The sequence below is a fragment of the Polypterus senegalus genome, chromosome 13 (genome assembly GCF_016835505.1).
Source record: "Polypterus senegalus isolate Bchr_013 chromosome 13, ASM1683550v1, whole genome shotgun sequence".
NCBI lineage: Eukaryota > Metazoa > Chordata > Cladistia > Polypteriformes > Polypteridae > Polypterus > Polypterus senegalus.
Window position 1 is genome coordinate 1,924,779 of NC_053166.1, and position 15,101 is coordinate 1,939,879.

The 15,101-nt window shown below is 47.0% G+C and overlaps 1 protein-coding gene across 1 annotated transcript; it reads right to left on the reverse strand.

The window, feature by feature from the left end:
- Positions 1 to 3,760: 3,760 nt before the first annotated feature.
- paxx (PAXX non-homologous end joining factor) lies at positions 3,761 to 13,092 on the reverse strand. The gene is made up of 7 exons (XM_039775024.1): positions 11,837 to 13,092; positions 9,533 to 9,593; positions 8,401 to 8,450; positions 8,101 to 8,306; positions 6,670 to 6,720; positions 6,461 to 6,584; positions 3,761 to 4,008 (listed from the first exon to the last, which is right to left on the reverse strand). The coding sequence occupies exons 1-7, from the start codon at positions 11,941 to 11,943 to the stop codon at positions 3,963 to 3,965; spliced, it is 645 nt and encodes a 214-aa protein (XP_039630958.1). The 5' UTR covers positions 11,944 to 13,092; the 3' UTR covers positions 3,761 to 3,962.
- Between the last annotated feature and the right edge of the window lie 2,009 nt (positions 13,093 to 15,101).

The window sequence follows — 15,101 nt, forward strand, 5'->3', positions numbered from 1 at the left end:
TGGATATGTGGGGAGGGCAACTAAATGTCAAGTGCTAAGCTAACACTTTATCGTTCCTCAATTTTCATTGATTGGGTAGGTGGCCATTTTGTGAGCGCTAAGCAGTAAGGAAGGAGGGATTAGCAAAATGGTGCAATTGAACACTAGGAGGTTTACTCAGACCAGCGTTTCTCAACCTCTATGTATTTGCAACCCGAGTTTTCATAACAGTTTTAATCGCGCCCCCACTAACGTTTTTTTGAAAGGAGCCCACTAATACCAATTTGTTCTTTTTTGATATATCATAGATGCATATTTTATTATACCTACTTAACTTTTATCGACATTTATCTAACTCTTTATTTATTTTTCTAGTATCCAAATGTAGTTTAAGTTCATTTGTTTTGCTTTCAATAGATGGATTTTTCATATTTTCGATTCTTGTTTTCTTTTTTCACATCTTCGTGCCCCCCTAGGTGGGCCCACCCCACAGATTGAGAACCACTGACTTAGACCAGGGGTGTCGAACTCTGGGCCTGCTGGGCCGCAGTGGCTGAAGGTTTTCATTCTCACCCTTTTCCTAATCAGTGCCCAGTTTTGTCTGCTAATTAACTATTTTTCCCCATCACTTTAATGGCCCCGTTTTTAAGGATTCAGACCTCTGAATTGATTTGTTTCTTCATTAAATGACAGCCAAACAGAAATGAGATGTGAGACGAGCCGACAGATGAGCAGCTAAGTTGGGGCTTCAAACTCCAACCAGTTTCTTAGTGAGTAGCCGATTCTTGCTGTCAATTAAACTCGTTCTTTAAGTCCACGGCTTGTTGCTGCTCTCATTCGGCCACAGCAGACGTTTCCAAAACTGTTGATTTTTCAGTTTTTTTCTAAGAACTTCGTCAAAATGTTTTGGTGACCTGTGAGATCAACCTTACCGAGACCTTCACCTATCTTTATCTATATCAGTGAAAGGCAAACAGTCCAAAAAGTTTCTTTCGCGGCGCACCTGCGGGACTGCCCATAACTAAAGTCGTGACGACACAATCTATGGACAATCGCCAATAAAAACAGTTAATTTTACAAGTTTGAAAGACATTTTATTAATAAAGGAATCAAATGATAAATCTTAAATTGAATTAATGTGAACGTTGAGATTGTTTTTCAGCACATATGAGATTGATGCGAGGATCGATTTTCGAAAGACAGACGCGCATTTCCTTGTCGATCATTTGAAGTCTCTCGCGTTTCTTAGACTTCATTTCTGTAAGTGTTCCGTTATCTGTTTTTCCAACATAAAATATTTGTTTTTAAACATTATCTTTTTAATCAACCAAAAGTTCAGAAACACTGGCAATTTTACATATTTTCCAAAAGGTTTTGTGTCGCCCCTATTCCTCGGCGCACCCACTGACTCACTCCTCGTGAAATCTCCCAAACCACAAGGACTTGGGACTTGAAATTTGGAATGTAGGTTACCCTTGGCCCATAGGCGCTCACTAAGAAACGGTTTTAAAAATTTCATGGTCCAAATTTCCGATAGTTTTTTAGACCCGTTTGTATGTCTGTCTGCTTTTCACGAGAGAACGACTTAACGGATTTAGATTGGGTATTTTTTTTCTATAATTTCTAGAACATTCCGTTGATTGAGACTTTCTCGTTGCGCTAAGTATCATAGTTCGCTTGCGGTACTGACTTGTCGGGCTGCGGGGCCCTCCTCACTCACGCGTCTGCCTCAGGACGTAACCTTAACTCTGCTTAGTTAGCGAACGAGAGAACTACTTCACGGATTTACACCTTTTGTTTTTCTTCTATAATTTGCTTGAACATTCCGGTTGATTTTGCGACTTCTCTCTTTGTGCTAAGAATCAGAGTTCACTTGTAGGAGCGATACAATCGCACTAATCCGAGTGAGCGGCTGCGGGCCGAGGGGATGGCGAAGAGTGGCATCAGGAGCAGAGAGCTGGCCGGGCCCTCCTCACTGTCCTGTGTCACACAGGCGAAGCCGCAGGGCATAAGTAGTCTTCTTATAAAGATCCGCCACCATGGCTGTCCTTTTGTCTTTCCAGGATTTTAAATCACCTGTCGCTCGCAAACTATTTGAACCATTGACCTGAAATTTAGTACACGTATACTATGTGACGCCTACTGTCCGCTTTCGGGGTGATGATTGACCTCCAAGGTCATTCCTCTTTTTATTTTTATTTTATTTTACTGTAGAATCAACTCTCGGCCGTGGCCAGCAGGTTGGCGCATGAGTTCAGCCGCCATTCACATCCCTACCACCTTCGCCGTCACTTCCCCTGCCTCTTCATATCTTAAATTGTTCTTGAGGCAGATTGAAGACTTAAGTGAAAAATTAAGGAAAACGTACTAAGTAATCGCAGCACAAACACGGACTTCATCAATTTTAACGCGAAAAGATGCCTACGAAAGAAGAGAAGAATCGGGCCACTAGGTGGAGAAAAGAAGAGCCGCTCAGGAATCAGCAAGCGCATCAGCCTCTGAGCAAATGAATGGTAGACAGAGACAGAGAAAGAGAGAGGAAAGCTCAAGTCGGGTGTATAAAGTGCAGTGCGCCGTTACTGGTTTTCAGATATTGTGTGATGGGCACGGGTGAGCTGGTCATGTGACGGCTCGTCTTGTGTCTCATTATTGTTTGGCTGCTAATTAAGGAAAACGAGACAACTAAGGGGGGGCGGAGTCAAGTTAATTAAAACTAAGGCAAAAAGTTAATTAACAGCAAAAACACGTCACTAATGAAGAAGACGGTTAGAATGAAAACCTGCAGCCACTGCGGCCCACTAGGACCAGAGTTTGACACCCCTGCCTTAGACCAGGGGTCCTCAATCACAGTCCTGGAGGGCCGCAGTGGCTGCAGGTTTTTATCCTAACTCGTTGCTTAATTAGAAAGCAATTCTTGCCAATAAGTTAATTTCATGGCTTGTTGGTGCTTTAACTCTGCCATGTCAGCTCATTCTCGTGTCCTCGATTTTCTTCCCCTTTCTAAGGATATCATCCTGATGATCTGAAGGTTAAAATGGAGGAGCAATTCTCAGTGCTTCACTTTTTTTCTCTTCACTTTCCTTCCAAGTATTTAATTAAATCAAAGAGTGCGCGATAAAGACACACAGGTGTAAATGGTAACAAGCTAAATGCAGAAATGCTGCTGTCTTTTGTCATCGTATTGCTAATTAGGAGCCAATTAAAAAGCGAGAATTCAGCTGTTTGAGACTAAAATAAGCAGTAAGGGTTCAAAATCTTAACGAGCGAGACCACCGAAGTGAAGCAGAAGTGTCACTTGGGCAGTAAGGGCTTCTTATTAAGCAGTTGGGTTGGAGCAAAAACCTGCAGCCACTGTGGCCCTCCAGGACCCCTGCCTTAGACCCCCAGGATTTTGTTTTTCACCTTTTGCCAACTTTAGATGCCGGTGGGCTTTTCTCTCCTTCTTAGGTATTTGTGCCGTCTATTTATTACGTGAACTGTCGTACTCGGTCTCTTATCCTTCTTCTGTGGCCCCCCTGTTGTTAAGCCCACTTTGAAAACAGAACTCCATGGGCGTAACTGATGGTGAGCCTCACAGGTTAGCCTGGCAGTGAAAGTGGACCTGGCAGCTGCTCACCAGTACTCCATACCCCACTACTAAACCTAACCAGTGTATACCAGTGTGCTTCTGGACCTCTCACACTCCCGCCTGCTACCCAAAATAATGTCAGTCATTATCAGCCAAACAACGCAGGGAGCTGGCTAGGTGTAAATGCAATGAGATGATGGCAGCCATTTAATGTGCATGAGTGACAAAGCCACACTGAGGGCGCAGACGTGGACTTTATTTTATTTATTTTTTGCAGTGACACAGTAACAATTGGAGTGATTTAAAAAAAAAAAAAAAAAATCATCTGAGCCTTCCTGAGATGCTGACGTGAAGATCACATCTTGTCCAAAGTTAGCACGACAGCCTTGAACCTCTTCATGGGCAGTCTGGAGAGTCAGGGGGCCTCGTCCTCAAAGTCCACTCCTGTCGCGTCCTTCTTCCTGTTGATTCATCAAGACATTAAGGCTTTAATCCTTTGTGTGCTTCACATGAAAGAATTCACCTGTGTGAAGTCGAGCCACTGCCACCGCCGCCACCACCCACAAGGCGTGTGTGCCACCGCAGGGGCGGGGGGGGCAAAACCAGTCTGGCTCTCGGCACACTGCCCGGCCGGTTCTGCAGCTCAGTATAAGCACGCCCGGGGACGGAACACAAACCACAAGCGTTGGGGACACTCCCAGACACACCCATCCTGAGAACCTGTCTCACTTCCAGAATTCTCTTTCCAGAAATTGGTGACATTCAGGATGACCGGGTATTTAATAAGCAACAGGCGGAGGAGAGAAACACCTGAAAAAAAATAAAAACTAGCTGGCAGAAAGACAAGCAGACGTGTTAGGCTTCCAGTGACTTGGAAAGAAACTCGTTACGCTTCAGACCCGGAAAAATGTCACACCCTCGGTGTCTGATTATTAAGGTCTCTTGGTATTAACAGACAGACTTTCAGACCCAGAGACTGGCAGAGCTTCAAAGCACGTTAGTCTCGTGTAATCTTTACCAGAACCGCAACATCAAACCAGAATCACGATGGAGGTCTTATCACAGTCAAAAGCCGGCCATCCAACCAGCCCCATCAGTTCTTTATTGTGACCCGGGTATTCCTTCACTAAAACCAAAATGTTACTTAAATGTTGTTGTCAGAATTATACCAAACTAAAACGAAGGAAACCCCCTAACAAGACCAGCAGCCATTAAAGAGAAAAGTGATGTTAATGTGACGGTGTGTGACACGAGGGTCAACGTACTTCACCTTTCAGGTTAAGGTGCCCCTTGTGTTCAGCTTCTGAGATGTGTTGGCCGATTTGAATTCTATTTATACAAACATATATGAGGTGCGAAACCCAAATCATTACAGTAAAAGACGCATTGCCATTTATCACATCCCATCGTCCTGGCCACTTTCTGAAGCAGTTGTGGACGTCCTCTGTCACGGGTGTCTTTAGTTGTGCTGCCTCGACGTCCTGAATTGATTCAAAACGTTTACTCTTCGTGGTCATTTTGACTTTGGGGAAGAGCCAGAAGTCACACGGCGCCAGATCCAGTGAAATAAAGTGGACGAGGACACACTGTATTTTTTCTATCTGACAGAAATGTCCGTCCCAGAAGTGATGTGTGACACGGAACATTGTCATGATGGAGGATGAAATCGTTTCCCCATTTCTCAGGTTCTTTTCTACGCACATTGTTTCTTAAATGCCCTTCTTCTTCTTCTTTCGGCTGCTCCCGTTAGGGGTCGCCACAATGGATCATCCTCTTCCATCCCTTCCTGTCCTCGTCATCTTGCTCTGTCACCCCCGTCACCTGCATGTCCGCTCTCAGCACATCCATAAACCTTCGCTTAGGCCTTCCTCTTCTCCTCTCGCCTGGCAGCTCTACCCTTAGCACCCTTCTCTCATTATACCCCTCATGTCTCCAAACCAACGCCATCCCGCCTCTCTGACTTTGTCTCCAAATCGTCCCACCTGAGCTGACCCTCTAATGTCCTCATTCCTAATCCTGTCCATCCTCGTCACCCCCAATGCAAATCTTCACATCTTGAACTCTGCCACCTCCAGCTCTGTCTCCTGTGCCACCGTCACCTGCCCATATATCAGCTTTTCACAACCTTTAAGTATTTGCAACCCGAGTAACAGTTTTAATCGTGCACCCCAATGTTTTTGAAACCCTAATAAAATGTATTCCTATATTTTTTTTCTGCCGATACATCGCTAAAAGTTTTATTATACCTACTTAACTTTTATGGACATTTCTCTAACTCTCTATTTATTGTTCTAGTATCAGAATGTAGTTTAAGTTCATTTGTTTTGGTTTCAATAGATGATGCAGCCCCTTATTACAGAATATGGAGGTCTTCACATCTATCTAATGCCTTTCATATCTACCACTAATCATGGTGCTGGAGTGTGGAGTCCCAGTCTCCCTGTTGACAGATGGTCAGCAGCACTACCACTGTGCCACCACGTGGCCCTGAGTGGCACCTGTTTTCAGACTGGACTCTGTGTACGGGAGAATAAAGACCCCATAAAAGTTAACACCACAAGCCCGTCCCAATCTAAACGCTATCCTGTCATTCTGAGTAGCTCACCACCATTGGGGACCCTGTGTGCGATGTCAGCAGAATCCAGCAGATGGCAGTGTGAGTGCCAGCCAGAGCAAGCAGAAACAGCAGCTCAGTAATGAAAAACAGGCACACACAGGGCAGGGGAGCACCTCACAGGACAGCAAGGGTTAAGTCCTGTGCAGTGATGGCGTCTTGATGCCAGTTTATTTAATTACGCCTTCAGCTGGTGTGCATGCCATAGGCGTCACCAGAGCAAACCCCAGGTCACTCTTTACTCGACACATCAGTCACCTCTGTCAGACATGTCACAAGATGCTCTGCGCCAGCCTTACCTCTTACTGCCCGGGTTGATGAGAGAGTCCCCCGGCCGTCGGCTCTTGACTGCAGCTAATGACAAACCTCCACCTCTGCTTCCTCCTCCTCCTCCTCCAGTTGTTGGCTTCCTAGGCTCAAACTCTGGAAGATGGTGGGTAAGAAAGAAGGAGAAAGGTCACAGCCCAGTGGGGACAGTCCCATGAATTCAAGAGAGCGAGTCACTCACCGGCCATCCAGCTCCTCTGGAGACTCTTCTCTGGGCTTGTGAGGGCACCCCCTAGTGGTGAGGAAAGGCAAACACATGGAATTCACCAGAAAAGGGACTGGTGCCCAGTAAAGCAGCAACAGGTTTAAATAGATTGGGCGAGTGCCCAGTGAGCCACGGTGCAAACCTGCAATGGATGAGTGCAATGCCAGCAGCGCACAAACACCCCAGCAGTAGGCTAACAGCTGAGCCACCATACTGATGTGGGGTAAGGCTGGCATTGGATCTTCTAATAAAATGTTAAAGTCCAGGACTGACCATTAAAGGGGCAACATAATAAAAAAAATAAATCAGTGTGTGTGAAGTGTCAGAGTCTTCATTGGGAACGGGCACCACAGCAGCCCCTCACATCCCATGTGGTGGCATCACAGGAGGAGACAGAAGGTCTCATGTGGGGGCCCGAGAGTCGCTCCATTCACCATGGAAGCCAGCCGGGGGTGAGGCTCTTCATCTGTTTCATGGGTTCTGGGCTGTTTAACTATTGGTGCCCACCATGGCCCCTAGTGTCAACTGGGTAGGCAACAGCATTTGTTTTGTGGGCTGGGAAAATCTCATGGCCACCAGATGGCACTGCACCCCCTGTGGGTGGGTAGCAATCTCAAACGTGTCCTTAGGATGGGCTGCAAGGGGCTGGTGCCATTAATGCTCAGTGGCGTGTATGTGAGGGACCCTAAGCGGGACTGGCCAGCTCTCTTTAAACATTTCTGCCCTTATTTTCGTATTGTTGATTGGTGGCTGCTTGTTGCCCACCTGAAAGTGGCTGCGTCTGACCCTCTTACGGTGGCATAATGTAATAAATCACGAGGACAGCCATTTTATAGTGCTCTCCAGGATACTGCAGTGACAACTGGCTTCATTACAAAATCACTGCACATTTAACAGCAGATGACTGGCATGGCCTGCGGTGGGTTGGCACCCTGCCCAGGATTGGTTCCTGCCTTGTGCCCTGTATTGGCTGGGATTGGCTCCAGCAGACCCCCGTGACCCTGTGTTCGGATTCAGCGGGTTGGAAAATGGATGGATGGATGACTGGCATGGATGGCACTTGGAAGCTAGCTGGTCTGCTCTGCTAGGTCAGTAGGTGGCGCTGATCTTAGATGGGTCATCATTGCTATTATTATCCTCCCAGAAGCCTAATTCACTGACAGAGTAGGCTAACCTTGTGAGCCCCCTAAGGTGCCCAGTTCTAAACACTGCCAGGTCTTCCATTTTTTTTAATGTGCCCATCACTTACAAATCACTGCCCACCTGAAGGTGCCGTGGAGTTCACAGTTGATCATCCTCAGCCACAGTGCCTCACACGGACAAACATGGCTTTAGATTCACACCTGCTCAGCCCGCCCAAGATGTGGGCATACAGGGCACGAAAAGCACCACGACCAACAGACATACCTCTCCCTGGTGAGCCCCGCTTCTCTGCCACTTGTAGCTCCAGGCTGCCAATCCTATCGGCCATCCCGAATAACAAAGCCTGCAGCTTGGGCTTCACCTGCGAGTGAGGCAGTCGGCTCAAGTCAAAGCTCATTTCATCCTGAAGCTCCAAGACGGCCTCGGCATCCTTCACGGTCAGGAGGGCTTCACTGCTGTGGATGGCGCTCCTGGGTGAAAAAAAAAAAACGGAGAAAATGGCACTGTCAGGACACGGGCATGACACCACCGGCACATGGGCACAGGCAGCATGGGACCACCTACCTGAGGAGAGAGCAGCAGGCCTCGGCAGAGGACAGTCTGGGCGTGCGAGTCTGTAGTCGGTGGAGGGTAAAAGAGAGACGTGAGCGGGAAAGGCGCTATACAGCCGAGAGGATATAAATATATTGAAATGAAAAGGATCATAAAATGGGCAGGAAAGACAATACAGCAAGGTGGTCTATAATAGGTAGGAAAGGGGCTACGTGGCTGATGGGCAGAATACAAGAGTAGAGCCGTGGCTGGTGTGGCTCCTCACTCACTACGAGTAGTGAAAGGGAAAGAAATATCAGGAGATATCATTTGGGGGGGGCGATAAAATCTGTAGACACGTTACAAACACTCTATAGCAGAGAAAAACAAAGAGCATTACAGACTCGATGTGAAAGGCGCTATATGAAATAGATAGGAAAGTCTATATAACACCTAAAAAGAGAAAAGACACTAACATAAGCAGAATATGAAAGGCGCTATATAATGGATAAATATGAAAGGTGCTCAACAGTAGTAGATAGATAGATAGATAGATAGATAGATAGATAGATAGGAGTTCAAAAATGCATTTGAAAAGGCACCATATAATGGAAAGAAGGCTACTAAAGGCGCTATATAACGAGTTGTACTGAGGAGAGATGTGAACGGCGCTGTAGAATAGAGAGATGTAAAAGGCGCCATATAACAGGTATGGATTGGGTTATAATTCTTTCCTTTACATTTATATAGCGCTTTTCTCATTACTCAAAGCGATTTCCACACAGGGAGGACTTGGGAAGCGAACACACAATCTGTAATTAAAACAGACATATGACAGGTGCTATACAGTATATCAGGTATGAATAGTGTTATTTAGAAGATATAAAAGGCACTATATAATGCATAACTAGATATAAAAGGTGCTATATATCAGATATGAAAAGTGCTAAATAGTAGACAGGACAGACAATATATAGTATAATAGATTCATATAAAAGGTGCTGTATGACAGATATGTAAATGGTTGTAGAATAGACAGAGAAGCAAGATTCTATTGAAGAGATGAACATGAAAGGCACTATATAATAATATGTAGATGGGAAAGGTGCTACAGTATATAAAGCAGATGGACACCCAGCACTCAATTCCTCCCTTTTGCACGTACCGCCTCGGTCAGCTTCTGTTTGCTGAAGTTGGTGGTCCACACATCGGCTCCATCTGTAATGCTGGCAAGAAAGTCAGAAACACAAATCCCATTAGAGATGCCTTCTTGATATGGGGGTGGGCGAGTCTCTAAAACATTCTCTGTGCTCCTGGCAGTGATGACCCACTATGTGTCTTTAAGCCGAATGTCCATCCATCCATCCATCCATTTTCCAACCCGTTGAATCCAAACACAGGGTCACGGCGGTCCGCTGGAGCCAATCCCAGCCAACACAGGGCACAAGGCAGGAACCAATCCCAGGCAGGGTGCCAACCCACCGCAGGACACACACAAACACACCCACACACCAAGTGTGCCCAGTAATGGAAGCCGGACGAGTTGTGGTGCAGCTTTAGATAGACAGAGGTGAAAGGCACTATACACTCACCTAAAGGATTATTAGGAACACCTGTTCAATTTCTCATTAACGCAATTATCTAATCAACCAATCACATGGCAGTTGCTTCAATGCATTTAGGGGTGTGGTCCTGGTCAAGACAATCTCCTGAACTCCAAACTGAATGTCAGAATGGCAAAGAAAGGGGATTTAAGCAATTTGGAGCGTGGCATGGTTGTTGGTGCCAGACGGGCCGCTCTGAGTATTTCACAATCTGCTCAGTTACTGGGATTTTCACGCACAACCATTTCTAGGGTTTACAAAGAATGGTGTGAAAAGGGAAAAACATCCAGTATGCGGCAGTCCTGTGGGCGAAAATGCCTTGTTGATGCTAGAGGTCAGAGGAGAATGAATGGGCCGACTGATTCAAGCTGATAGAAGAGCAACTTTGACTGAAATAACCACTCGTTACAACCGAGGTATGCAGCAAAGCATTTGTGAAGCCACAACACGCACAACCTTGAGGCGGATGGGCTACAGCAGCAGAAGACCCCACCGGGTACCACTCATCTCCACTACGAATAGGAAAAAGAGGCTACAATTTGCACAAGCTCACTAAAATTGGACAGTTGAAGACTGGAAAAATGTCGCCTGGTCTGATGAGTCTCGATTTCTGTTGACACATTCAAATGGTGGAGTAAACAGAATGAGAACATGGATCCGTCATGCCTTGTTACCACTGTGCAGGCTGGTGGTGGTGGTGGTGTAATGGTGTGGGGATGTTTTCTTGGCACACTTTAGGCCCCTTAGTGCCAATTGGGCATCGTTTAAATGCCACGGGCTACCTGAGCATTGTTTCTGACCATGTCCATCCCTTCATGACCACCATGTACCCATCCTCTGATGGCTACTTCCAGCAGGATAATGCACCATGTCACAAAGCTCGAATCATTTCAGATTGGTTTCTTGAACATGACACTGAGTTCACTGTACTAAAATGGCCCCACAGTTGCCAGATCTCAACCCAATAGAGCATCTTTGGGATGTGGTGGAACGGGAGCTTCGTGCCCTGGATGTGCATCCCACAAATCTCCATCAACTGCAAGATGCTATCCTATCAATATGGGCCAACATTTCTAAAGAATGCTTTCAGCACCTTGTTGAATCAATGCCACGTAGAATGAAGGCAGTTCTGAAGGTCAAACACCGTATTAGTATGGTGGTCCTAATAATCCTTTAGGTGAGTGTAGATAGACAGACAGATAGATACTTTATTAATCCCAAGGGGATATTCACACATTTGCTTGACAATTAGTGGGGGGAAGAGGTGTCTGCAGTTGCAAGACTTGCACCATAAAGTCCGTTAGAAAGAATGGCGATGCAGAAGGTGACAGAGAAGAACTTTTATGTCAAGGTGGCTTCTGAGCCAATCAGAAAGCCGGAGCAAGTGATTGACAGCCAGGCTCTCCAATAAGCTCCCTCACTGTTGTTTTGTGAACATTAGCGGAGGTCAGCCAACAGCCCGACGGCTTACGGTCGAGTGTTTCCAGCCCTGGACTGAACTGCTTCTTGGAAAAGAAATAAAAAAATAAAATGCAAGTGGTGGCGCTGCCTGCCCGTGGACTTTAAAGATTAACAAAGTACATGTTGTTTTGCGATACAAGAAACATTTGGCCACATCATTTTATTAACGGAACTTTATTGTGCTTGGGCTTAATTTCATAAACTGGCAAAGCTGGGCATGCAAATATTCTTCAAGTTCATTTGTTGTAATAATTCAAGAAAATTCGAACCTTGGAAAAAAAATATATACAGTAACTGTTTGAGCACGTGACAATAACCGTAGAGCCACTACTAAACAATGGTCGGGCCGGCACGCCGAGTTGTCCCCCACTCCACACAGCGGCGCTCTTAAAGGACTGCATTACCAAATCCTGAAGTCGTCGCCCCTCCGCTCCGCGCTGCACAGGTAGCGCTCGTCGTCGCGGCTGTTGCGCAGGACACAGTAGAGCTCCGGCGGATCTCCGTCCTCCATGTAGCGCCTCTTGACAGCGGTGGGCACGCGTTGCTCCTCTTCCTCCTCAGATCTGCGCCCCAAGGAAAGACTCGGAGTCCAAAAAACAACAACTATAGCGCTCAGCGCAGTGATTGACAAGCAAGTCAGCCAGCGATCGCTTGCGTTTACCAGAAGCCCCGCCCACCGTTAAGTTGTACACACCGGAAGTGCCTTGGCGGCGGTCTGCTGCCGGGGCGGAGTCGGCCGAACGAGCGGCAGGTGCGGCGTGTTGTCTGGGAATTGGCGTGGATTGTAAAGTTCCCTCTGAAAGTGACAAATAAAACGATGCGACACTAGATAAAGACATACAGAAGTGTCCAGGGCTGTGCGCTTGTATGTTACGTTGTGCTTTTTTTATTTCTGTCCCTTTGGTTTATACTGTCTGATGATGTCATGTTGACAGTAAAGACACAAAGGCAGGGATGACCCTGGCATGGTGTCCGTGCACCCTGAAGTTTTATATTTAGAGACGCATTGGACACGACGGGGCAAACCGAGGCCGCGCTCAGCCCGCCGAATTCCCTGCGCTGGCGGTCAAATAACAAAAGGAGGCGGGCAGTTGCTGTGATGAGGCTTTCCAACTTCATTGTGATGTTTTATCTTCTTCTGTGTATTTAAAAGTCTTACGGACTTTAGACCCAATATAAGTTATACTTATATTCTTGGAATGTCCAAAGCATTTAATAAAATTCTTCTTAACAACTGGGCTCAGCCCGCAATTTCGCACCTAACCTGCGCTCAACGGCAACGAATCGAAGGCGCCAGCCGCTGCCCTCTAGCGGTGACCGCAGCAGCGCCCAGTCCTGAGCCCTCCTAGCCTTAGCGGAACAAAAGGAGCCCAAAGGGTTCGGTGTTTTTAAACAACCTAAAATGTTATTGTGTGCAACGGAAAGCAACCTGTGGGCGCCTAAACGTCGACATAAACACCCCGCTGTGCCCTGCTGTACTGATGCCCATTTAGTACATGTGCCATGTTCTGACACCACCACCAATGCACATTGAGCAGATGTTCAAAGATATTTTTTTTCTGTTACTTGCACATGATAAGGTAGAATGTCGGTGCCTGGCATGCACTGTTGACACCAGCCTTTGGGTTTTTGTGGGCTGCCACAATGCCAGGCTTTAGTGCCTTCCCTGTTTCCTCCGACGTGAATGTTGACGGTTGCCGCCTAGGAGGCCTGTCACCAGGCGTCCTTTTTCCTTTGAAGTAAAATCGAGAGAGCGATGGCGCAGTTTCAGTTTGTACTAAAATTCGCTTTACGGCTTTTCGTTTGTATTGTGGGTTGGTGGTGGTGTTGGGATGGTGTTGGCAGGGCTATGCTGCTGTACAGCCTCGGCAACTTGCCATCACTGAGCGAGGCATACATTCAGAAGAAGAAGGACGTCTGGTCATCAGGCCATCAGCCGAAGCTCAAGTACAACTGTTGTTCTGCTGCAGGACGACAGTCTGAGCCCACCAAAGCCCACCAAAAACAAAATGAAGCTTCTGGAGTGGCCAAGTTCAAAGTCCTGACCTGAAGCCCACTGTGATGCTGTGGCAGGACTTTAAATGGGAAGTTCAGAGTCGAGAGTCTCCAAGGTGGCCGAGGTAACCACAGAGGAGAGTCGACCAAAATGTCTCAACAGACTGTCATGGATTGCAGTTGTGGCTGCCAGGGGGGCACAGCCAAGTATCACATTTAGAGGGGGCAATTACTTTTCCACACGTGACCTTTTTTACCCTTCAGTAAGTTAAATGGTCAGTTACAGACTCGGGTTTTCTTTTCTATTCTACTGGATGTATATGGAGATTGGACACCATGAAGTGAACTAGAGGAAATCACGGAGGGGGCAATTACTTTTTCACGGCACCGTCTGGACTGCGATGGTTGGGCAGAGTGCATGGGTGACAGGGCTTGGCAGATGACCCACTAAGGACTTCCACACAACAGTTGGCAGGACAGATCTGTCATTATCATTGGCACGTTTTCGGTCATTTTTTGCGTCCAACGGACCCCCACCCCCCACGCAAGCCCCGTCCTTTGCACGTCTTTTTTGTATTTTCACACTGTGGGCTCTGTTGATGGGGGTCCGCGTTGAGCAGCCCCCCTCTCCCTAACCAGTCATCCACTGCCTTATTGTTCCTCTTGGCAGATGTTGAGAACCTCTGAGAATATGTAAGTCATCCACTTATCTGCCCACTGCTGGCTATCTGTGCTGGCAGCACTGGGCAGAATGAAGGAGCCAACCTCGAGTCATATGCCAGGACATACACATGGGCACACCTGATACACCTGCGCAGGTGGCAAGTAGAGTGCTTCCAGATGCACACAGTTGTGTTGTGAGGTGGAATCGTCCCTCAAGTGTCATTCAACCTTTAATATAGCGCCTTTCCTGCTACAACGCATGAGTCCACTTGGAGTGCGCCAAGAGCAGGAGCTTAAATGGCGTAAATTCCAGGAATTTCTTCATATGAGGGCCCACAAGAAGCTGGAACAGAGGCGTCTAGGATGGCATGACAGCGATCGGGAAAAGTGCTTTTGGGCATCAAACAAGATGGCTGCTAGAAGGAAGGAGCTGTTAGTGTCTTCTGAGAATGAGAAGGTCAATGTGCGGTGGTGTCCTGTGTGACCAAGGACATCATCACCAGTGTCGTGGGCCAGGCGTCCTGCTTTTCAATTAGGGTGGCCATGGGGCCACAGCACATGCATTGACTTGAGATAAGAGCAAGAAGGCAGCAGTGCCCGGCACAAAAGGGGCACTGCTTTATTGAGGGGTCTGGAGCCTATAACTATCCTTGGGTGCCCGTCCCTAAATTATAATGCAGAGCCCTGGCATCTCCTTCTTGGAATTCATAACTCACCCTCAAGTGGAGCAGTAAACTAGAGACGGTGCCAGCCCCCTATGGCACATCGCATGATGCACATGGAGAATCTCTGCCAGCTGGCTTCCTGGCGCCACTATACTCACACTGGCTTCCATACGTCTTCTCTGGTGCACAGCTGGCATTGCCATTCTTCTGTCTCATTCTCCATTTGTAGCCTTTGTAATGCCAGTTGAAGATTCTGTTCTCACAAATGTAAGCAGAAAGGGGGCCACAAGGGGACCAAGTGACTTTCTTCTTGGCTTTTATTGGCCATTTTCTTGGGCGTCCCTCT

What these genes read in the sequence shown, in the direction of transcription:
- paxx (XM_039775024.1), bottom strand. Translation starts at nt 11,943, where the DNA reads ATGGAGGACGGAGATCCGCCGGAGCTCTACTGTGTCCTGCGCAACAGC. An exon ending in GGCGACGACTTCAGGATTTG is followed by an intron (nt 9,594 to 11,836) that starts GTAATGCAGTCC and finishes CTTTCTTGCCAG; the next exon opens with CATTACAGATGGAGCCGATG. An exon ending in CCAGAGGAGCTGGATGGCCG is followed by an intron (nt 6,585 to 6,669) that starts GTGAGTGACTCG and finishes ACCATCTTCCAG; the next exon opens with AGTTTGAGCCTAGGAAGCCA.